The sequence below is a fragment of the Podarcis tiliguerta genome, assembly GCF_965153285.1.
Source record: "Podarcis tiliguerta genome assembly, chromosome: 1".
NCBI classification, from domain to species: domain Eukaryota; kingdom Metazoa; phylum Chordata; class Lepidosauria; order Squamata; family Lacertidae; genus Podarcis; species Podarcis tiliguerta.
In genome coordinates this window covers 53629495-53653621 of record NC_139534.1, presented here as the reverse complement: position 1 = coordinate 53653621, position 24127 = coordinate 53629495, and the positions used below count along the sequence as shown (strand labels likewise).

The 24127-nt window shown below is 48.1% G+C and overlaps 3 protein-coding genes across 5 annotated transcripts in view; 2 read left to right on the top strand and 1 right to left on the bottom strand.

Moving 5' to 3' along the window:
* Positions 1–24127, top strand: part of MAX (MYC associated factor X) — a 703696-nt gene that overhangs the window by 523408 nt on the left and 156161 nt on the right. The gene's annotated exons all lie outside the window — the stretch shown is intronic.
* On the bottom strand, positions 1590–14651 carry CORO1B (coronin 1B). Of its 3 annotated transcripts, none has more exons than XM_083426904.1 (11): positions 14207–14651; positions 11612–11814; positions 10441–10563; positions 9560–9689; positions 9215–9396; positions 6483–6602; positions 5967–6071; positions 5174–5319; positions 5004–5061; positions 3730–4011; positions 1590–2489 (listed from the first exon to the last, which is right to left on the bottom strand). In XM_083426904.1, the coding sequence occupies exons 2-11, from the start codon at positions 11810–11812 to the stop codon at positions 2361–2363; spliced, it is 1476 nt and encodes a 491-aa protein (XP_083283030.1). In that variant the 5' UTR covers positions 11813–11814; positions 14207–14651; the 3' UTR covers positions 1590–2360. The 3 variants fall into 3 exon arrangements, with proteins under 3 accessions (XP_083283030.1, XP_083283032.1, XP_083283031.1); XM_083426906.1 differs by lacking the exon at positions 14207–14651 and adding an exon at positions 13915–14162; XM_083426905.1 differs by lacking the exon at positions 14207–14651 and adding an exon at positions 12119–13276.
* Positions 17882–24127, top strand: part of CABP4 (calcium binding protein 4) — a 14400-nt gene continuing 8154 nt past the window's right edge. The window contains exon 1 of the mRNA XM_083444565.1: positions 17882–18183. Coding sequence (XP_083300691.1) covers positions 17950–18183 — 234 coding nt within the window. The 5' untranslated portion in view covers positions 17882–17949. The remainder of the gene's footprint in view (positions 18184–24127) is intronic.

Sequence of the window (24127 nt, the reverse complement as noted above, 5' to 3'; positions counted from 1 at the left end):
GAGAAGAGATGTAGGAGGGAATTGTTTTTGCTCCTGGCCCTGCCCTCCAGCGACCTATGGCCCTTGGAAGTTTGTCTAGAAGAGAATGTGGCCCTCAGGCTTAAGAAGGTTCTCTGCCCCAGCCTAGCCCCAGTTCTGTCAAGATTTGCCATAAGTCATCAGCTCCACTGTCTCATTGCTCCCAGTTCCTTATCAAACCAAAGACAACAAGTGGGCTGCACTCAAAAAGGCATGTACCACTTTATGCACATTAGGCAAGTGCCTGTGCACACACAGCTGCAGAACACATTCCTCTTGCACATGCCCAAGGCTGGCTGTTCCAAGCTCAGAGGAGGGATGCACCACTGGAACTGAAGGAAGCAAAGTTCTTTCATTGCCAAGGAGTTTCTTGCAACAAATACAAGCACTGAGCAAGAGCTCAGGCAGATGCCAGATCAAAAAGGAAGGGGAGGGAAGACACAATGGGAGTTGCAGGAGAAAACAACATGAAGCTTCTTACAGTCAAAGCACTGTAAGCCAACTGAATATGAAAAGCCCCCTGGTGGAGAGTGCCAGAAAACCTTTCCTTTAGGGACCTATCCTTTTAAGGATATCAAGAGAGAGATTGCCAAACTAAAACCCAGATTAAACTTGGCTCAGCAACTACGATAGTGGGAAGTAGCAGAAACAAGAGGGAGCCTGACCTGCTCAAGTCAAAATGCAACCACGACAGCAAGCCTGTTTCCCATACAATTACCTATCCCTCCTTGAGCAGGCATCTCACCAGGTAAATATCTAGGCTGGCATGTAGTAATTTGCTCTGTTTATGTGTGAGGGATAGCTCTACCTACATTCCTCTTTCTTCCAGAAGAGGGAGGCCTCATTTAACAACCTGTCTCTATAGTGCATATTTCTCCAACCTTGTTCCTCTTTTAAAAAAATGCAAGCTCCTGCGCTACACATACACACAAGGATTGTTCCAATTACATTCAAAAGTAGCAGCAAGCATGCATTTTACCTTGCTTAAAAATCCAGATTATAAGTAACAGGAAATAAGCTTTGTTAGAATTCAAAACAAAAGTGGAGCAGCCAACAGGAAAAGGCCTGAATATTCACACATGTTCAGGGCATGCAAGACGCTCTGAAACCCAGTATAAACACAGAACAAGTGAAGCAAACTTCCCATTAAAAAAAAGTGAACATTAAAAGTTCAGGTTGGAAAGCCATTGCTTACTCACACAGACAGCCCTACCTTTCCATGTAAAGTTTGGCTCCTATACCCCTGAAAGCTATATGGCACATGCAGACACCAGTCATTTCCTAACACTGATTTAGAAAGGCTGAAGTTTAAGTGAAGTGTTCTTGTTTTTCCTGCAAGCATCCAACATGACTTGTGTCCTTCTTGGTTTCTTTGGGCAGCTCTAGGTGAGAAGAAATGCCAGGGCTGTTGCCTGTTCCGCTGTGTTTTTCCACCACACGCTGAAAGTGAACCCACATAAAATGGTGGGAAGAAAGCAAATGCTCCAGGAAAAGCCTGCGCTTACCCTGAACTCCTCTGAATTCATCTGTGGAAAGAAGGGAGGCAACAGCAACAGACTTGTGCACAGAGCTGTGGCTTTATAAAGACTTTTATTTGGAATGAAAATATAGATTATTGAACCTGAACAGTTTCTTTTCGCCTCCAACCCCCTCGTGTGTTTCGTCAGAACCTGCTTAGCATTTGAGGGCTGGAGGGAGGGAGAGAGGAGTGGTCCCAGAGACAAGAAACTTAAGGACTGTGACTAGATGGCAGATTTATTTCATAGTCAAGCCTCAATGATCCCATCCATGGTCTCTTTGAAGTAAAATAAAATTCAGGCAAGGAAGCAGAAGAATCCTCAACAGGATTCTCAGTGGTCCTAGCAGGGAAAATGGGGAGAAGAGGCCTGGCCCATAGGAAGCACTGGCTTCCAATAAACCGCAAAATCCACCCGCCATGAGAGATTGGGAAGGGGAATCCCAGCCTTCTCGCCAGTGGAAAGCGTGGGCATGTCAGACTGTGCAGTTAGCTAGTCCTGATCCCCACAGGGGGACATTCAAGCCAACCCCAGCCGTGGGAAGGGGACAGGGCCAGAGGGACTCTGGCCAGAATAAGGCAAAGGGACAGATGTGGGGAGACCAGCACATCGCCCCTCGGGTAAAACAGGGTGCAGGAGAAGGAGGAGATTTGGTCCGAGACAAAACCCAAGAAACATTCCCAGTAGCAGCAAGAGAGGGCAAGTCCCTGTCTCACACCACAGGGCAGGATGAGGCAGTGTATAAAGGGATTACTGGCAGCTCAAAAAAAGGTGAAGCGTTTAAGAAGATCCATGTTGGTGAGGTCTCCTCCGCGGGGACCCCTCCTAGACATCGCCGTTCTCAATGCGGCTCAGCTGCTCCTCTAGCCGCCCAATGCGCTCGCCCTGCGCAGCCACAAGCATCCGCAGTGACGCCACTTCACGCAGCACTTCTTCAATGACCTGCCCGCCGTCCTGCAAGGAAGAAGAAAGCAGTGTCACGCTGCTCTTTTCAACAGGATCCCAGCTGCTCAGCTCAAAACCGCCCCATGCCCTGTACTCCTGGGACCAGCAGGACTTGCGCCTCCTCCCCCAGTGCATGTATGAGAGGGAGTGCACCATGTATGTGTGCACACACGTGTGCATGTGTCTGTGTGTGTATACCCACACACATGTTGGGAAGGAAGAAAGCAACACTGGCAAATGCTTGGTCAACACATGCACACACGTAGTGGAAAGAAGCAGGCTATTAGACATCCAAAGAAAGAAATCCTCAGCAGACTGACAGACTTCATAGGATCTGTTCAACTAGGAACAGCCTGGCATTCAGGTTAAAAATGCCCTAAAGCATCCTTTGTCCTTGACAAATTGCCTAGTAGCCCCAGACTGCCAGGAATTCCACACAGATGCCTGAGTGGGCTAGTGAAGAGCAGAGCATGGATCATCCTGTTCCTCCTCTGCCAGTCTGCTTAGAAGAAGGCATTTTCTTCTTCTTTTTTCTATCTGCCTCTGTTTCCAGGCTGGCAATGGAGGAGGGGGCATCCTTTCCCCTGCAGATAGCATGGAAATGCAGATTGCTAGCTGATTAGCAGCCTAGTTGAATGTAAGGAAAGTTCTGCTGGATCTGGCCAAAGGGTCTATGTAGCCCAGCATCCTGTGGCCAGCCAGAAGAACAGGTGACCCCTGAACACAAGAGTCCTCTCCTGTCTCTTGCAACTGGCATTCAGAAGCATCCTGTGCCTGAAGGTAGAATATAGCCTTACCCTCCACGAATTTGCCTAAAGCCACTCACACTGGTAACCTTTGTAGGCTTATTTGCTCTCTGCGGCAAGGGTACTTTGCAGGGTATGGGAAGCCCACTTTCTAACCACAGCCTCTAGTCAAGCCCTTCTGGCTCTTCTCCAACAACTGAAATTGGATGACTGCTCCAAAACTACGAAGGATTTGCTTTATTAATTATTATTATTGGAGAGAATGCTGGAGAGTCCCAGGATGCAGTGAATATTGGACATGCAGACCTTCTCCTCCGTTCTCCCTCCCCAAGGCACATCAGAATCCTGTTCTGCTCCTTGCACTTGGCTCTAACCCACATCCACCCACACCCACACCCAGCTCAACCACTCTGCAACCCTGCGAGGGACGACAGAGAAGTGCCAATCAAACAACCCACCCACAGAACCCCCTGTTCCGGCACGGGCGCCAGCCCTGCACATACCCCACTGGCAGCGCTGATGCTAATGGCAGGCGTGGCAGCAGACTGAGACATGGCACTGGGGTGTGTGGCACTCAGCCCTGCGCTGGGGGCAGCAGCGGGGCGGCTATCTTGCAGCAAGCTCCTCCGGCTGACTTTGAGGTCACGCTGCTTGGTGGGCACGTAGGCTTCGCGCAGCGAGATCAGGATGGGGCCCGCCGTCTTCCCTGCCACCCATTCCTCGGCTTCCATGGTGGCTTCTGGCCCAGCTGTGTCTGGGTACAAATCATCTTGGAACAAATCTGACTGCAGAGAGAGAGGGGGGGCAGCGTTAAGAGCCTGGGGCAATATGGAACAGCGCTGCTCCCCCCTCCCATGGGATGTACAAGGTAAAAACACCCAACAAATTTGCTGTGTTTCAAAATTTCCAATTCTCAGTCTCCACTTTATATTGGCCTATCTTACAGAGCAGTCTTAAAAGACGAAACAGACAGCGTGCTTTGACTATCACGCTATTTAACTGTCAAGCAGTAGCATTATTATTAAATCCACATAGTTTCAAAGCTAGACGGGCACAGATCCAATTTCTATGCATACAGGCATATGTATAAAGCTTGAGACCTGAACACTGGAGGGGAGGGAGGGATTTGCTTAATAATAATAAATAATAATAGTTGCCTCAGGCACTCTGGGCGGCTTCCAGCACATATAAAAACATAATAAAACATCAAACATTAAAAACCTCCCAATACAGGCCTGCCTTCAGATGTCTGCTAAAAGTTGTATAGATATTTAATGCTTATGTAATGCTCAGTTTGGTTTAAAGGCAAGTAAAGCACACACAACCATCAAATGAGAAAAAAAATGCTTCTGATCATAGAAGGAACAGGGTTGAAATGGCAATGGTTTCAGCATATGACTTTAGAAGATCCTTCTGGAGAGCTGGAAACCAGCGGGAAGAAAAGCGCTGGATGGAAATACCAAGCTACACTTTCAAAGGGACACAAGCACCTGTCCCAATGGCCAGAACTGAAATGCTCACAACCTTCCAGGGTATATGAGGTTATGTGTGAACCTCCTGTCAACTTGCTGGGTGAACACAGCAGTGGCAACAGCCCCACGGATTAATGTTTCAAGATTCTAATGCAGAACCATCAAGCCATCCACAGACAGGTCATGGCTCATCTGCAGTTGCTTGGTCCTGAAACAGAGGCAAGGGAAGCCCCTGTCCCCGTCCCTCGTAGCTTAAGCAGCAGTTTCTTGAAAAAGTAGGCTAGCCTCCACTATCCAACACCCACCTTCCTTGGCACAGTCATGATAATGGGCTCACACTTGCGTTCGTGGAGTTTGTAAAACCTGCAGAAACACACCAAGAGAGAAAGATTGATGCACAAGCAGCCAGTCAAGTCTACCAGTTCTTTTGCTGCACACACACACACACGCCCAGCCCCAGCATTTTTCAGAATACCTGGCAATCTCACACTTGTTGACATCCAGACCCCGCTTGGGCATCCATCCCATGCCACGCTGGGGTTCTTTGCTAGTGAATGTGTTCAGGAAGTGGATGTAGGGTGCTTCTGCCGTGATCTCGAAGTACCGGATGCTGGAGTCACCCTGGAAAGGGGAGAGGGCAAAAAGGATGCACACAGTGTTACTAAGCCTATAGAGGACATTGTGATGCTTGGCATCCCTGGGCGGGCCACTTCCCCCCTGAGCACTTCGCTTTCAGTGGGACAGACTGGTTGAGGAAGAGGGCCAAGGGAATGCCCACCTTGCATGGCATTAACTCCCACTTCAGAGAGAGGGTACAAACCCAGAGTTCTGGAACCCCAAGGAGAAGCCAGCTTTGCCCTTTAAGCATCTTATACAGAGGTCAGACCCTGGAATCCACTTAGTTCAGTATTCTCTACAGCAGCTTTCCCCCAACCTGACGTCCTCCAGACATTGGTAAGACTCCAACTACCATCAGCCCCAGCCAGCATGGGATATGGTTAGGGATGATGGGAATTGTAGTCCAAAGCATCTGGAAAACACCAGGTTGGGGGCATCTGGCCTGCAGGGACTGGCTGCAGGTGTCTTCTTTGGCCCTATTTGTAGATGCCGGGGACTGAAACTGGAACCTTTTCCTTGTTTAATTTACTTTATTTATTGGATTTATATATTATATAATATACCCGAAGGTATATTAAACTGCAAGCTGTCAAATGCAGACTCTGATTTTAACTTAATTTCACTAATTTCTGCTTAGTAGGAAAGCATACCTTGCCACAGACATACACAACGTTGGTGTCCGGGTCATAGAAGGGAAGAAGGGCCCCATTGCTTGAGTCCAGCTCTTGCAATGCCATGGGCTCCTCCAGATTCTCCTGCAAAAACAGAAAGGCACAGGTTACAGACCTCCTTGTTCAAATGCTATCCTTCACACCATCACAATCTTGATGTGATGATTCACCTGCCATCCATCCTGATACCATTCACTTGAGAGCAAGAGGGGAGTGTGCTCCATATGCCCATGAACCCACCAAGATTGAAAACCCAGCGTGGTTAAGACCCTAATTGAGGGGTGGGGGCGAGTCTATGTGCACAAAGCAGTCTCTCTTCAGATGTTGCCTCTCACCTCTCAAACACATGGAGTTCAACAGGAGTTCTTTGCTCAGGACAAGAGACCCCGAACACACAGAGAGAGCTTACACACACACACACACACACACCATCACCACCACCACATCCCAGCAGTATAACACACACCTCGCTCCCAGATCCACCTTCCCACTCACCGGGTCCCAGAGTGCCAGCTGCCGTTCACTCATACGGCTGAAACCGGTCGTGAAGATCTTCCCATCTGCTAAGAAAATGGCCCGCATAGGGCGTGCTCCCTCATGGGCTTTCTCCTTCTCCTGTGAAGCAAAAAGAAAAAAGGGTAAGATGTGGGGAATTCAAGAGGTGAAGCAGCAGGCAGGCTCCGCTATACTGCAGCACAAATGCGGGTTTTGCTTCAGTATCTGCTATGCTGGATCCAAACTACAACAGGAGAGTCACTCATCTGAGTTTACATTCCCCCTAAAATCATGAGCGCCTCTCCCCAGGGTCAGACTGTGCCTGGCCCTCAGCAACTCATTCCAGCCCACTCCAGAGGAAGATAAGTGGAGGTGTCTTGTATGCAGAAGGGTCTGAGATTCAAATCTAGGCATCTCCAGTTAGGAGGGCCGCTCACCGCAGGGCTGAGAGACTCGTTCTGAGAGCCACTGCTGTAGTCAGTGCAGGCAACATGGGGCTGTGCGGACAAAGGGTATGGTGTGGACTCTAAAAAGACACGGTGTTCAGATATGCAAAGGCGTTTGATGTGTCTGTGTGTTCCTTTAACAACAGCAGAATTTAAAAGCCTGGCAACCTCTCCCAGCATAGTGCTGCAATGAATGGAAGAACTGCATCTGTTAAAACCACTTACTGCCATGTTACTATTGACAAAAGGAACCCACTCCAAAAACATCATAAGTTAGAAAGTCAACACTTATCTATCAAACTAGGATAACTTCCCAATATCATCTCCTCCACACACCCCAAACCCCACCCCCCACTCAGAATCAATCCACTCTTGGTGCATTGTTATATATGGCTATACTGTGTAGGTGTGTTTATACTGCGCTTGGGGCTGCTGCCTCAGCTCACTTTGCCCCCAAACCCCACCTTCCCATCATCGCATTGCCAACTCCCTTCCTTTACACCTCACCCCAACCCACCTATCCCCACATTCCCTTTACCACAGCCACCACTGGCAGTGGGGAGGGAATGAAGGGGAGAATGTTTTTCTCCTCTTCCGTTTCCCCCCCAGGCTCAGCCAGGACAAAGGAGGCTTCATTTTAAAATACAGGTTTCCTTCTCTCAGCAGCAACAGGTAGATGAAGAGGAGAAGGACTTTCCCCGCCTTCAGTTCCTTCCACCTGGCAAGTGGCTGTGGCGAAGGCAGAGGGAGGGAGGGCATGCCTGGGCCACCTGCCCACTCTTTGTGCCAGCCTGCCCACTCAGGGCTTCTTGGGCTTCCTTCGCCCTGTTTTAACTTGAGTATTCATGTGCCCTTGTTCGCCAGCATGACGACAGATGAATGCAAATATAGCATAGAGATACGTTATTTTGAAATATTACTTCCTTCTTAAAATAACCTTTTTATATTAAAAAAATTAGCCCATTTTCATCCCTTCTTCAGATTCCAGATCAACCTATGTAGGAGAGGAGAAAGGAAGGAAGAGGTTGGGCCTCAGAGGTCACAACACATTAAATTATATACAGGCCCAAGCTAGGAACAGAAGGGAGATATGGGGAAGCAATCTCACAGATAACACCAATTTAATCATTTCCCAATCCTATACAGCACTGCCAATTTATATATAGTCACATAACAAAACTGGGGCTTAGCTGGAAACACCTGTGAATTGATTTCTCAATAATATTACAGAAACACACCTGGGAAATGCTAATGCATTATCATTGACAGCATGATCAGATTCCTGAGACGCCTGATGAGAAGCCCTTATTAATTCTCATAAAAGGCTTGGGAGGGAGAGGGAAGAGAGGAAGAGGTGGGTGAAGCCTCGGAGGGATCCGATGAGGATTCCAGAACAGGGGTGGGGGACCAGTGGCTCTCCAGATGTTTCTGGATTACACCATCCCCGACTATCAGATGAGCTCTCGGGGGGCTGAAGGGAGTTCACCCTTGTTCCACAGCTTCTCTCTGCATAGATCCCCTGCTTCTGCTCCCCTATTTAGCATCATCTTATCAACCTCATGCCTCCTTCCCTCCTGTATATCTTGCCATTAGCACAGTGTCCCCTGCGTAGCAAAGATGACACCGCCTTGAACTCTTGCTGATATGTGCACACACACATGTAAATTCATTTACTTCATCTGAAAATGTGCATAACTTGCTCTACAGAAAATGAAAGTGCAAAGTCCGGTTTTTGCCGGTTGTGAAATTTAGATTCATCGTAAGCCAGCACCTCTGCCTAGAGCACATTCCATATGCGGTCTTCATCTTCAATTAAAATTAGGCTTCTCCAAGCGCTACCCAATAAGCAATATAAACACTGCCACGCATCAGAGCCTGTCTTATAGATAGCCCACTAACATGTCAACTACATAAAGATCATCACTGCTGAGAGCTAATTAACCCAGGAGGCAAAGCGTCAGCTCCCCATCACCAAATTACTGCACAGTCAAAGCAGCGCAGGTCACATCTCAAGCGTGAGCCTTGCAACCAAGCTAGAAAAGGGGACTAGGGAGGCACAAACTACAGAGAGAGACCACTGCTCAGATAACAGGACAGGGAGGACCGACTGTGGCCCAAACACATCCCACTGCAACATTCCCAAAACACAAAGGTGGGTCCCTTTGACTTGCAGAATGGCCAGGAAGTAATAGATTGCCAAAGAGAGGGAACACTCATGGAAACAGGTCAAGAATGGCAAGACAGACAGACCAGAACCAAAAAGCTTCAAAGGAGGGAGAAACATACCGCAACAACCTGCCCACGGCGGGGGTCAATGATGCGCACACTTTTATCCTTGCAGGCCGAGCAGAAGAGGCTGCCGTCACGGTTCCAGCTGACATTATAAATGAGGTCAGGATGCAGATCTTCCAGGCGGTAAAGCTCCTCAGTTGTGCCCACGTTCCACACGATCACCACGTTGTCACAGCCTGGGGGAAAACGGTGTTCATTGGAAGAGGTTTGCCACAGAGTTCTGCGTTAGGCTGCCCTTAACTTTGGGTCTCAACCGCCCCAGTATGTAAGCTTGCAGCCAGATGTTCTCCACTTTTATTCTGCCTCTTACTCCACCACCACCACCACCACAGATGGTACCTGCACTGAGGAGGACGTTGCGGGCAGTTGGATGCCAAGTGATGATGCCCACACGCTTAGAGTGCCCTTCTAGAACAACCACTGGCTCCGTCAGAGGCAGTGTCAATCCATTATCGGGGATCTGCCATACCTGGAGAGAAAGAAGGGAGTGAAATGGCTCAGCCAGCAAAGCACTTTCGTCTGCTCCGGTCCTGTCACCAGTGGCAGCCTCCCACAAACCTCGCTCTCCCATCACCCTGAACCAAAGGCCAAACAACATCCAGCCACCCGTGGGGGGGGGGGGGTACACTCTGGCTTTAGCTTGCTCCACACCAAAGGGTCATTCTCCTGATCCCATCATCCCACATTCTGCAGGTAGCATCTTGCTTCCCGTGTCTACAGCCCAGCTAACAGCTCCTCCGTCTGAATTCTCTGCCCTGTGCATTGAATTGTAACAAAACACATTTGCATATGCAAACTTAATTTGCCTAATATAGTCCGCCTCTGCTAAATAATCATGATAAGAGACCAAGCTGTATCTGGGGCAGTCAACAGGCCTCCCCACCCTGATACTGAAAACCTTGCTCAGCTATCCTGCCTGTACACACATACCAAACTTCAGAGAGTCTGTGCTTTCAAGCCTCCACAATCTGAAGGACTAGAAACTTGCTTTAAAAATAGAATTTTCAAATGCACAGCATGCTCAATTTGCCACTCAATAATGACTGCTTGATTCATTAATATGTACAGCCCCAACCTTCTGTATATATTTAGCCAAGAGCATGGCTACAGGTGAGGCTCCCCTTCTCTCTCTCTCTCTCTCTCTCTCTCTCTCTCTCTCTCTCACACACACACACACACACACACACACACAGACAGTCATTTTACCAGCTGCCCCTCACCATAACAGTGCAATCCTCAGAGCCACTAGCGATGACGTTATCATTGTGCGGGCACCAGTCAATGTCCAAAACAGGTCCTGTGTGCCCACACACCGTAGGGTAAGACTTATCAATGCGTCCGGTCTGGGGAAAAATAACCAAAGGGGACAAGAGTCATCAGGCAGTCCCTTCCAGGCTCCCCAAAGCCACAATCCTGTTTCCTGTCCCAGCTTTCCCCATTTGCCCCACAAGACTACCAACAGTCCCAGTACAACCCCTCTGTTCCATCCCTCAGTACCCCTAAAATATTATGTGCTCGAAGACACAAAACACAAGATAGGAGAAGCAGCAGCAGCAGGAGGAATGATATATTGAGACCCAAGTTAGAATATTGCAAGATTCGGGACAAGATAAAAGAAAGTACTTCTTCATACAGTGCAGAATTAAACTATGGAACTCTCTCCCACATGAGGCAGTGGTGGCCACCAACCTGGATGACTTTAAGAAAGGATTAGACTAATTCAGGGAGGACAAAGCTAACAATGGCTACTAGCAGTGATGGCTATGCTCTGCCTCCATAACCGGAGGCCACATGGAAACCGCAGGAGGGGAAGAGTGCTCTTGTGCCTGGCTCCTGCTTGCAGGTTTCCCACAAGGCATCTGGTTGGCCACTGTGGGAACAGGATGCTGGACTAGATGAGTCCCTGGCCTGATCCAGGAAGCCTCTTCTTATGAGCTGAGAAATTCTTGGGGCCAGTCAACCTTGTGCACATCTTCCCTATTCCTACTCCCATCCATTGACATCCCCAGTACAGTAGTACCTCTAGTTATGAACTTAATTCTTTCCGGAGGTCCGTTCTTAACCTGAAACTGTTCTTAACTAAAGGCGTGCTTTCGCTAATGGGGCCTCTTGCTGCTGCTGGCACACGATTTCCATTCTCATCCTGGGGCAAAGTTCTCACCTCGAGGTAACTCTTCCAGGTTAGCAGAGTTTGTAACCTGAAGCGTTTGTAACCTGAGGCGTTTGTAACTTGAGGAACCACTGTACTTAAGAGTGTTAGGGTCGGGAGGGACTTCAAAGTGTCATCTAGTCTAACCTTCTGCTGACGGACAGCCAATGGTCACTGGCTTCTGCTTAAGAACCTCTAACGAAGGCGAGCCCAGTGCTTCCCAAGTCAGACTGTTCCCTCACCTTCTGTAGCGGGAGCACCATGAAGGCCCCTCCTCCACTGGCCTCTATAATCACAGCCACAAACTTGGGGTTGACAGCGCAGAAAGTGCTGTCCCAAGTGACTCGTGACACCCGGATGTCATCGTAGCACTGGTCATTCTTGACGGGCTGCCCAAAGACGTGGCGGAATTTGCTCTGCCGCACAACCTTTCGGAAGGACATGGCTGCAGAGGCAGAAGAGAAGAAAAGCGACACACCTTTATAATCTCGCAGGCTGGCTCATGCACAATGCTCCCCAAGGGCGATGCTGCAATATGATTTCTAATAGGATTGTAATAAGGTTGTTCAGAAATGTGGAGCAGGAATCAAAGGAATTCGGCAGAGCTGCCGCACAGATTGCAATCACTTCACTTGCTGAAGATGTTGCAAGTCCGACCTCTTTCGACAATGAGCAGGAAGCCTCTGGTGCTCTTGATCAAACTTGGACCCCCCCCCAACATTCATATTCCCCCCTACATATATAAATACCTCTGTGCACTCAGGCTCTCGGCAGCTCTACATTTTTGGCCTCCGTACAAATTTTTGCACTCCAGCTCATTTTATAATTGACAACTCGCATTTTCTCTGTGCTTTGCTTCTGTGTATAGGCAATAGTCACGAGCAGAGGCTCATTGATGACTCTGGCTGGATTATTTGCCACTTGTTGTCCTGTTTCTGTTTCAATCGCTGCCAGTCTATCGTCTAATATCCAACCTCCTTTATTACGGGAGGGTGGGTTTCTACCTTGATTCGGCTCTATGCAGGTGGGAGGGAAACACAGTGGAAGAGGGAATTAGCAACTTTCTCCTTTATGAATCCTGCAGTAGAATCCCAGATTGATTCCAAACACTTGCCTTTTCAATAGATGCGTGCACACCGTAAATCAAAAGATACAGTGCTCTACACAATCTGGTACACAGGCTCTGCTATTACATTTCTTTGGTTTACATGTGAAATGCCAGAAACGAAAATACACTTACAAGACCAGAGTACATACCCACCCCAATGTCACCCCTGAAAAGTGGCAGGCCAAAATCACTGAAGTTAAAACCCCTTAGTGTAATTAATCAAAAGGCCCCATCAAGGCCTATCTATGGATGACTGACAGCGGTCAGTCGCAAGAGAAGGAAAACGCACTGAACTTCCTGTAGCCTTATATAGACGTGTTTTTCATGGAAGCAGTGCCCACCAAAAGCAAAATTCAGCCTGCTGCTTCAACACCTGATCAGAGTGAGACCAAACAAAAACCTTTAAGGCTAGAAGCAAGCATTTAAAAGCTCTGCAACCACAGCACACAACCCTTACAGTAAAGGGAATCAATCCATTTAAGCACAAGTTCTGTTTCAAGCACACAGTCGTAAGACTTTTGGGGAGATGGGGTAGGAACTTCCGTCTTCAGGTTTCAGTGGCAGCCCCACCCACTACTCCGAACTGTAACCAGGTGTGACTCAAAGCCACAGGAGAAAAGTTCCCTTTGGGTGGTTCCTGTGAGAATGGCCGATGACAGAGAAGGACTCAAGAATGGGCAAGCCTTGTTTATTCTTCTGCGCAGCCAGGAAAACTTTGGAGGAAGACAGGAAGGTGTAGGAGAATTGGACGAATGCTACCTAACATCAGCGAACCAGAACTTTGAACCCAGAAGTCTTCCTGTTTTGGAGTTTGGGGACCAAAAGGAGACGGAGAGAGAAAACAACATAAACTTGAGAAAAGCAACGGGTTCAGTCAGGGTTGTTGTACACACACACACACACACACACACTCCTTTCCTCGGGAAAGGAAGTGTTTCCCGAAAACTCATTTCCTGCAAGAAACAACCCCACAGGGAAATGGTTAAATCACAGCACAGTTGGTCCACTGAAGCCACAGCCGGATGTGCAGCCGAACATTTTGCAACCAAAGCGCAGCTGTTACTATTGGACGAAAAGGGACCAGAAGAATCTGGCGCAAGGAAGGTGTGGCCCCCACCAGCGCTTACCTGGAGCATACCCTACTTTCCTCCAAACTACAACATACCCTTTTAAGGGGCCAATGCATTATACAAGCCTTGCCGGGGTGAGGGGAGTGACCTGACCCGGTACTTTTTCAACAGGGAAGAGCAACTCTGCTGGGGTTTAGCCCCAGAAACTACTGAATGCTAGCGGTCGAGCCCGGTGGCACAGACACAGCCAAAGGGAGCCTCTGAGCACCTACAAAGTGCTTTCCCTCCCCCTGGCACCGAGGAACCGCTCCCTTATACATGCATTTTGGTTTGCATATAAGCAGCAAGCTCTGGATCTAGAAAGTACCGAAAGGGAAGCTGGGGAGGCGGGGTGGGGAAATTGCCGCTCCCTTCCCGTTCCCGGCACCGGAGAGGCAAAGGCACAGCAGCAGGGCGGGACTCTGGGGTGGCGGGGGCGCAGAGGAACAGCGACCGAGCTGGGTCTGGCGAAACCGACGCCTCCGCCTCTTCCTCCCCTCTAGAGCCTGCCTGATTCCCCGCTCTTCCCGCCCGGGAAGCGCCTCCGGGCCCGGCTCTCTCCGCCTCCCCTCTCCCCACCCGCAATGCCCGCCGAGCTTCACCCGCCCATCGCCACTCACCGGCTGGGGTGGACGGGGGCGACCGCAGCAGCCTCTCCCTTGCGCGCTGCCCAGGGCGGTGCAGGCGGCTGCGGGGAGGGAGGGAGCAGCAGCAGAAGCAGGAGGAGGAGGACCCGGGCTGGGCTGGGCTCTCGGCGGCTACAGGAAGTGACAGCAGCAGCGGCGAGGGCAGGCCGAGGAAGCTTCCTTCCCCGCGCCCAGTTCACCTGCCTTCGGGGCTGGGAGAGGCGAGGCGAGGGGAAGGGCTGCCTCTGGGGTCAGCGGCCGGCCACGCACCCCGGCGCGCGCCAGGGGCTGCCTGCCCGGGCAACACCCGCCGCGACGGGACGGGGGAGATGGGCCGGGCCGGGCCCAAGAACTGCCGTCTCCGCCGCTTGTCTTGGCGCGCAATTTCCAGGCTGCAAGGGTGGCGCAAGAGACTGTGCGCAGAACTCCGCCAGCCTGGCGTTTGTCGACTGCGGGGCCGTCCCCCTGCTTGAGTCGAGGAGAGAGTGCCTCTGAGCATGCGCCGAGTGCATTCCTGCTTTTCCTGCCGGGAACTAATGAGAGTAACCAAACTGTGAAGGGAAGGCGGGGATTTTTCAGGAGGTCTCCTTTGGGGGAATTGTGGGCGTCGGAACCGCTTTTCTTGATGAGAAACTTGCTCCTAGTCATGTAAAAGTTACCTTAGGGTGATGGGAGGCTATAAAGCTTCTCAGGGCAGGGACGGAGCCACCCTCTCATTCTGCGCATAATATAAGTGATTCTGAGATCGCATACACACCATTTCCTTTGACTCGCAGGGCGTTTTAAGCCTGCCAGTTCCGTGTCGGCCGGTGCGTGGAAGGTGCCTGAGCCCGCTGGTGTGGACTGCCCTGAACTGTACTTGGAAGGAGACACGCAACTGCTTCAAGGCAGGATGGGCTTGTTCAGAATTTATTGCAGTTCTTAACCCCCTCAATGTACATCAGGCATTAAGAAAGAAAACAGCAGAAAAAGTTCCCTGCCCCAAAGAGCTTACATTCGAATTTGAATGTGAAGCCAGTGGTTGTACAGTGGTACCTCAGGTTAAGAACTTAATTCATTCTGGAGGTCCGTTCTTCACCTGAAACTATTTTTAACCTGAAGCACCACTTTAGCTAATGGGGCCTCCCACTGCCGTGCCACTGCTGCACGATTTCTGTTCTCATCCTGAAGCAAAGTTCTTAACCCGAGGTACTATATCTGGGTTAGCGGAGTCTAACCTGAAGCGCTGTAACCTGAGGTGCCACTATATTCCAATGCTCGCTTGCGTGGGAGTAAGTTTCATTGAACTCAGTCAGGCTTTCTTCTGAGTAGACACATAGGATTGCCCTGACAAGTGAAATGGGTGAACTAGGGAGCAAATGGGAAGAAGGGGTGGATTTTGGACCCCATCCCAGTAGAGGTTGGCCATTAGGTAAGAGAGGCGTGGCTCCACCAACCTCAGACTGCTCTTAGCCAGCTCCTGCCTGCCTGTCTGTCATCCTCCTTACAACCTTTCAGGGAGTGGCACAGCCTATCAACCTCCTCCTCCTCTTTGGTCTCTGTGTTGCCTTCTGTAGAACTCAGCAGGGGGCAGGATGGGGACAAAGCTGGAATTAGTTGACTCAGCTTGTCCTTGACCCTGGCTTCCAGCCTTCTGCCCCATCAGCCCCAATAGGCACCAGGTTTTTGCAACTAATCCTGACCTTTGCAGGAACTGAAGACATTGATTGGGATTCAACTAAGTTTTGCTCAGAGTAGATGCATTGGAATTAATGTTCAATGGGTCTAATTTGTCTAAAAAAGTTAGTTGACTACCACTCTTGATCTTCCCGGGGCTCGGGATGTATGCTTGGGAAACTGCTTCCTCTGTGAATCTGTATGTTATCAATTGTAAATACCACAAAACAATTTTAAGTTTATGACTGGGATCTCTGTTGCATGAATTAGAGCACAAACAATTTATGCATATTAAGCTTATATAGTGTTATGACAATCTGTATTATCTGTATTATTTCCAAAAGACTTCCAAAAATGTCTGCAACTGGATGCTCTAGTTTGAAACTCAAATGCATGAAAAACTGTTGCAAAAAAAGAACTAAACCAACTGAGGAAGCTTATATGGCTGATAAGGACTTTGCTAAATCCTCTATATTTTTGTTACATTCAACTTATTAAAGTAACACATGCAAGAGAGATGCATTGCAAACATCTCAGAAGTAAGCCCCCCTGTGTTCAATTGGATTTAATCCATATTTAGTTATTTAATCAAACATTTCACTTTTTTACATAAGGCCTTCCCAGAATCAGGAAGCTTCCCCATTATCGCTAGGGCTATTACCATAAAATTGCAGTAGATTACTTAATGTGTATTTGTGGAGCTCGCTCAGTTAACAATATGTTGCCATATTTTATACCATGTTCTGCCTAGAAGGAAATTTGATGAGAAAATGATGCAAAACAGGAATGGCCTATTTAAAAGAGTTCATCACCAGGAGGGAAAAGGTTACACGGAAAGTTGCAGAGTTTTTGACGGCTCAGAAATGTAGGAGATTTGCTTTGTTGAAAGGCATTTGTATGTGCTATCTTTCATTATCTTCCCTCTGCTGAAAGTGGTTTCACCTCTTTTGATTTTACCTGTTTTATCTTCTGTTGTTTGTGATCTTTGAGATGACCTTGTTCATTTAACAATAAAGCAATAAACGTAATTGAGATCGAGTTGTGTGTAAATCGAAAGCTGACGTGTTGTTACACCACACATATAATGTAATCCAACTACATAGAACATATTCCCTGCTTTGTTTTCATATACCCTGAGCTGCCTGTTAAATCCAGTTCTAAAGCAGGCACATCCAACTTCCAAGAGACTGCAATCTACTCCCACTATAAAAAAAGCTGACAGTGATCTACTCATTGGATTGACCAGAGTTGTTGAGCTTTGACACGCCCCGATCGACCGGTAGATTGCGATCAACTTGTTAAACATGCCTGTTCTAAAGGGTTTGTGTTGCCAAGAGTTGTCAATAATTTCAGCGCAGTGCTTGGAGGAATCACCTTTTGCATATATCATATTCTTGTTTTCTTGAGGCTTATGAGACTACCCTGGCTTCCATCCCCCCAAAGTGAGTGTTTTTTCCAGGAAGACCCTGGCTGCATTTATGCAGACTAGGGCATGAGTTATACTGAACTCAGTGGGACTGGCTTGTGAATAATCATGCATAGTATCCTATGGTGTGGTGTCTTATGTCCAGAGTTGGAAAATCAGCCACTATGTGGAGCTAAAGGTACAGAAAAGTAGGGAAGGACTGCAAGTGCTATGGGCGTGATGAGCAGGTACATTACAACCACAGTCTCGTGGTGACTTTATACCACTGTTGCAACCCCGGAAAGGCAGCACCTCTGGGACCTAATTCCTTGTCTCCTTTTGGCCACTGATGTCCTCATTTCCGCTGCTTGGGAGAGCCTAACTGGAGACGGCTAGCTCATGCTCAAGGCAATGTGCCTGGAAAAACATCAACACATGCTCTGCCACTTGGCAGCTATAGATGGGAGAGCTTGGAGATGGCTTTGTCCATGGGACAAAGGGGTTGGAAGCCAGCCCTGACATCTCTACAATAATCCTCACTAATTGGCTTCCCCACCCCACCCTGCTCCTCCCTGGAGGTGGAGTATAAGAGGATTTCTTGGCTTCTTCTTAAGCCCCCCCCCCCCCCATTCTCAGTCTTCACAGGGTGCCTATCTCCGAGAGAGACACCTGTCCCATGCAACGCAAGCAGTCCGGAGAGGCAGAGGGCCCGGCCAAGGGCAAAGCGCAGGAAGGCGAGCAGCCCCCCAAGGAAGAAAGCGAGCCCAAGGGCAGCAGAAGCCCTGGCTCTGAATCCAGGCAAAGATCCAACTCCGGCCACGGGCGCAAACACAGCAAAAAACATCCGGCTGACCCCCATGCAGCTGCCATTAAGACCTACTCCCCTTTCCTCAACACTGTCTTTGGCAAGGTGAGTTGCTGTCTGTAGCAGGAGGGAGAAGTGGGGCTGAGAAGCGATGCGTCCTGGACATCAGTGGCAAACTCAAGCTCCAAGGAGATCTTTGTGTAGCCAAAATGGAGCCATCCAGGCACATGAAGGTGGTATCGGCAGGCTATCAGGGGAAACCCAGGGTTTGCAGAAGTAGAGGGGGAAATAAAGAATATTAAGGGGAGACCCCTATAACAGTCAAATGGGGACTGAGCAGATTCAGTAGGCATGGCATGCTGGTTGAGAGGGCATGGAATCAAACAGGGAGGTGGGCATGAACGTGCCTGGAAGTGTGACCCCTGCATTTCGTTGCAGGTCGCACATGGGGAATGCAGAAAAGGGAACTAGGAAAGCGGAGCAGTAAGGGCTGAGTGGGCTCAGGAAGGACAATGCGGAAAGTGGTCTAGGATAAATGGCGACGAAGTACAAGCAACGTATTGTGCAGAGTTGCTGGGTGGGGGCAGGTAGCCCATTCAGTGTTGGCTCAAAGCTGAGGTGGTGTCCACATGTAACATGAGCACCGGAGTGGCAACAGAATGATCTCCTGGGGTGGGAGTGAAATGAATGGGGCTTCCTCCCACCTTTGTAGTGTCAGTGATGGGCACAGTGGCCAGCTAGTTATACTGGTACAATAGTTAGCTTTGCCGCCTCTCCCATTATGCTTCCAATGTGTTGTCCCATTGTTAATTGTGTTTCTTTAGGATGTCGTGTATTCAGCCGTTGAACTGTTTGCCATCTTGTTTACTTGTTGAGAAAAGTTTGGAAAAGAATTACAAAACTGACCCAGGGAAAGTGGGCAGGCTGGTTTTGTGACTTCGCAAGCACTAGCCAATCTTTGCTGTGCGCTGCTGGTTTTCCACTGCAAACTTGCAGGGCCAGGTTCCCCCTCAGATTTTGACCCTGGAAAGATAATGGTTTGCTTGAGCAGAGCATCATGGGGAGTGCACTTTGTGAGCAGCCCTGCTACTCAGTGCTGGATTTACGTATAAGCTAAACAAGCTATAACTTAGGGCCCCACTCTCTTGGGGGCCCCCCCAAAAAATAAAGGAAAGAAACAACTGGATGTACATTTCCAAAATATAAGATAAAAAACAAATAAAACCTACATACAGCAACAGTGTTTTGTGTTGTGTAAGCTCCTATGATGTAAGTAATGGGCCCCGCCTGCTATATAAAGGGCCCCATTACCTTCAGTAGCTTAGGGCCTCATCAAACCTAAATCCGGCCCTGCTGCTACCCAAGTTATATGACATTTCTCAACAGCCTAGCATCGCATTAATGGAAGTTAGTTGTTCAGCAGAGTGTTTAAGTGTGATATCTTCACTGAAGAAGAGGGTATATTGCTGGCAGTAAGGCATGGATGGAATGCCTGGAGAGCAGGGATGGCAGTTTATTAGGATGGCAGCTTGCATGCTGAATTTTCCAAAGCAGTATATTCCTACTGGGAAACTGAGATGTGTGCTTTTTCTGCACAAACACACACACACACACACACACACACACACAGATATTTTGAGCTACTGGCAGAACTCCTGCTTTGCCTACAGAAGGCACCAAGCTCAGAATATCTAGTTTAAAAGATTGTGGGATGGGAAAGTCCTCTGCCTAAGATGCTGCCAGTCAAAGTGGACAATACTGGGGTAGATGGGCAAATGTAGCCTAATCTGCCAGCAGTACAACTCTGTAATACTGCTGCATCTGTATGCCTTATTCCAGCCTTTTCCAAGCTGGTGCCCCCCAGATGTTTCACTTCCAGCATTAAAAGCCCTAAACAACTTGGGATCAGGATATCTAAGGGACTACCTTGCCCACTATATTCCTGCCTGGTGACTGAGCTGTTCAGACAGGACACTGCCGAGAGGATTGTATGCCCCAGAGATGTGCTTAGTCCATGCTAGAAACTGGGTTTTGAGTGCTGCATCTCCAGCTCTTGGGAATTAATTGCCAGCTGAAATCAGACAGGCACCTGGCATTATGATGTTTAGCCACCTACTGAAGAAATTTCTGTTTACCTTTCCCAGAGGTGTAACCCAGTAATTTATATTGGATGAAATGTTTTCGCTGTTTTTAAAGTTTGTATTGATGGTGTTATTGTTTTAGAGTTTGCTGAATTTATTTTATTGTTCTTAGAGTTTGTCTTCCTGTGTTTTATTCCGGTTTTACCGCTTAGATAGCTATATGGCATCTACACAAGTGATCTATGCATTTGTTTAACAAGAACAACAGCAACTATCATCAGCCCCAGCCTGCAAGGTTGTATGATGCTGGGGCTGATTGGAGCACAGCTGTGCTGGCTGGGGCTAACTGTCCAAAACATCTGGATGGCACCAGCCTTATTCTCTACCATTACCTTGCCCTGATGTAGGGGTCATTGATTTGTACAGCTTTGGATAGCTCTGGGGTGCTTATTTCCTGACAATGGTTTCCTTGCAGATGCAAAAGCTAGTCTTTAGCGCAGAGGCTGAGTGGGTTGAGGAACCAGAGCAGGGCAGATCCACTTGGACACAGCAAGCAAGAGGGGTGGCGGAAGGCCTGTGAAGATTATAACTAGCCCTCTGCAACATCCTGACCCCAACTTGATTAGTTCATATAAATAGCTGGAGACTGAGGATGCCCTGCTGGGAGGGCAGGAAATCCCATTAGCCCTTGAGATAGGTGGGGAGAAGGGCTGAAGGAACTGTAGCCTAGCCCTTGGGGGTTTCCCAAGGCTCGCTTCTGGTTGGGAGTGGGTTGAGGGGTCCCATGGAGACACAGGCAGTCAGGTCCCTAATAGCAGCACCACCACCAGTACCAGCTTTTAGTCAACCTCCCTGTGCTAGCAGCCTCCTTCTATTCACACAGGGATGGCAGAGAAAGGATCTGGTGAGTCAGTGATCTGCTCTTGACCTCCAATCCATTTAATCCAACCTTCAGCAGGTTAATTTGGGAAGCGATTTCTCAGTGGGGTGGAGGTGGGGAGGGTTGTTCTGAGCCTCAGTTTATTATGCAATCTTCCCTCCGTGCTAATGAGCTGCCTTCCGAAGGATGGGGTGGGGACTTCTCAGAGGACACTGACAGGGAAATATTTGCTTAGCAGTAAAGCTAGGCAGGTCCTGTAACAAAATGCTGCAGTGTGCACTGGCCGTTTCACAGCAAACGCATTCTGCTTAACGTTCTTGACACAGTGATAATGCATCAGAGGTGGGTTTATTCTGCTTTTAGTTGCTCCTTGATGCTTTCCCAATGCTACCACGCTGTTGTCATCTGGAGGGGCTATAGCACGATAAAAGCAGGACAAAAATACAGTGGTACCTTGGGTTACATACACTTCAGGTTTCATACCCTTCAGGTTACAGACTCTGCTAACCCAGAAATAGTGCTTCAGGTTAAGAACTTTGCTTCAGGATGAGAACAGAAATCGTGCAGCGGCAGTGCGGCGGCAGCAGGAGGCCCCATTAGCTAACAGTTAACAGTTAACAGTTTCAGATTAAGAACAGACCTCCGGAACGAATTAAGTACTTAACCCGAGGTACCACTGTAAACCAGAACATTTGTGATATCAACAATTATAGAGGGGTCCTAAAATGCATGTTCCTGTTCAAGATCCAGCCAGTCAGTCGTGCAGAATACTCATATTGCATTTCCCCATTTTTCTAGTTTTCCTTTCCAAGCTGACATTCTGCACTGAGCATGATCAGTTCTCACTGGACTGTTTTGGGGGGTTCCTTGCCCTTTAAGGCTCCCCCCATACTCCTGTATGCGTTGGAGTTTTCCCCAACCATACATGCTGATACCTCCCTCTTGTTCTTTCAGTGGCTATGTTTTGGCTCCATTCCTGTTGGCGCTCACCATTGGAGTTTATTATTTGAGGAATAAATATGCTAAGAATATACTGAATGACATAGACTGAATATATATTGACTGACGTAGGCTGGTTGGCTCAGTGAGAGCTATCAACAACCCTGCTAATACAATAGGGACCCATCATATTTAGATACAGCCAGTGCTTTTTTTCTGGGGAGTATGCATACCCCTAAACATTTTGTGAATCTAAGTTTGGCCTCATTGAGGGGCAGTATTTCAACATGAGTAGGAAAATGAGAGTACCCCTAAATATTTTTTATTTTATTTTTAAGAAAAAAGCACCAGATACAGAGAATCTATTTATTTTGGACAAAATTGTTCACTTTGTAATGTCCAGGTAATCATGTATACTAGGGTGGCAGCCTTAATTTCCTACTGTATGATTTTTTTCCTGACAAATTGTTGAAAAGACAAGGAGGTCTACATTTCAGTTGCTACGGATATCCCCCCCCCCCCCCAATAAAACTCTGGGTAATAATGGTGAGCTTTGAGAACCAAATTATATACAAACATCATTCAGTCAGTAAGATATAAATCTTGATACAGTATGGGAGAAAGTGAAAATGAAACAATTTGGAGGGTAGTTCAATAAGAAACTTACTGAAGAAGATTGCTGTATACAGTACGTGTAAAGCTGAGTACAGTAGTACCTCGGGTTAAGTACTTAATTCGTTCTGGAGGTCTGTACTTAACCTGAAACTGTTCTTAACCTGAAGCACCACTTTAGTTAATGGGGCCTCCCGCTGCTGCCACGCCGCCGGAGCACAATTTCTGTTCTCAACCTGAAGCAAAGTTCTTAACCTGAAGCACTATTTCTGGGTTAGCGGAGTCTGTAACCTGAAGCGTATGTAACCTGAAGCATATGTAACCTGAGGTACCACTGTAAAACGCTTTTGTTTTTGTTATTTGGAAACTTTTTAAAACCTTTGTTTGACTACATAAAATGTACATTTGACTGAATACATGTTGCTGCTGCACTGTGAATTACAACTATTTCCTGCATAGAATAATAGAATTGTAGAGTTGTGAGGGATCCTGAGAGTCATTTAGTCCAAACCCACTGCAGGAATCTCAACACGCAGTTGCTTACCTTTGCAACAGGACTGGAGCTTTGCAAATGTGCTGGCAATTTTATTGCTGCACCACTAGGAGGACATACCTGCCAGAACTGTAATCACATGAAGGATTGTCTTTGAGGAAGAGGTGATATTTACTGGGACATATTATGTGGGACATATTAGGGGACGTGGGTGGCGCTGTGGGTTAAACCACAGAGCCTAGGACTTGCTGATCAGAAGGTCGGCGGTTCGAATCCCTGCGATGGGGTGAGCTCCCGTTGCTCGGTCCCATCTCCTGCCAACCTAGCAGTTCGAAAGCACGTCAAAGTGCAAGTAGATAAATAGGTACCGTTTCGGTGGGAAGGTAAATGGCGTTTCCATGTGCTACTCTGGTTCGCCAGAAGCGGCTTAGTCATTCTGGCCACATGACCCGGAAGCTGTACGCCGGCTCCCTCGGCCAGTAAAGCGAGATGAGCGCAGCAACCCCAGAGTCGGTCACGACTGGAACTAATGGTCAGGGGTGCCTTCACCTTTACCTATTATGTGCCCTAACTTAGCAGCAAGACCAACTGAACTTAATTAAATCTTACTTCTGGGTAAACACATGTAAGACTAGGCTGCACAGATCCAATCTGGAATTTAATAACTGGAATACAAAAAGCAAACAGATTCCAGGACAAATACATTAGGTCATGGAAAAAAATGCTGCACTGCACATATTAATAATCAGATGTATTACATAAAGTATGGTTAAGTCATGTAAGTATATTTTGAGCGTGGTTGGAAATAGATGGGTATTTCCTGAAATGCTTGAAAGGGGAACTGCATAGTGCAAGACCAGGCAGCTTTTACTTACATAAATCAAAACATTGGAGAATATATGAAAAGTCATTTTTTAAAAAAAGACAGCTGACAACCTGGTCAGGATCCTGCCATTGATGGTCCAGTAAGGAAAAGGGGGAACACAGCTGGAGACATACAACCCAGAAGTTAGATTGCAATCCTAACCCTACGTGTGAGTAAAC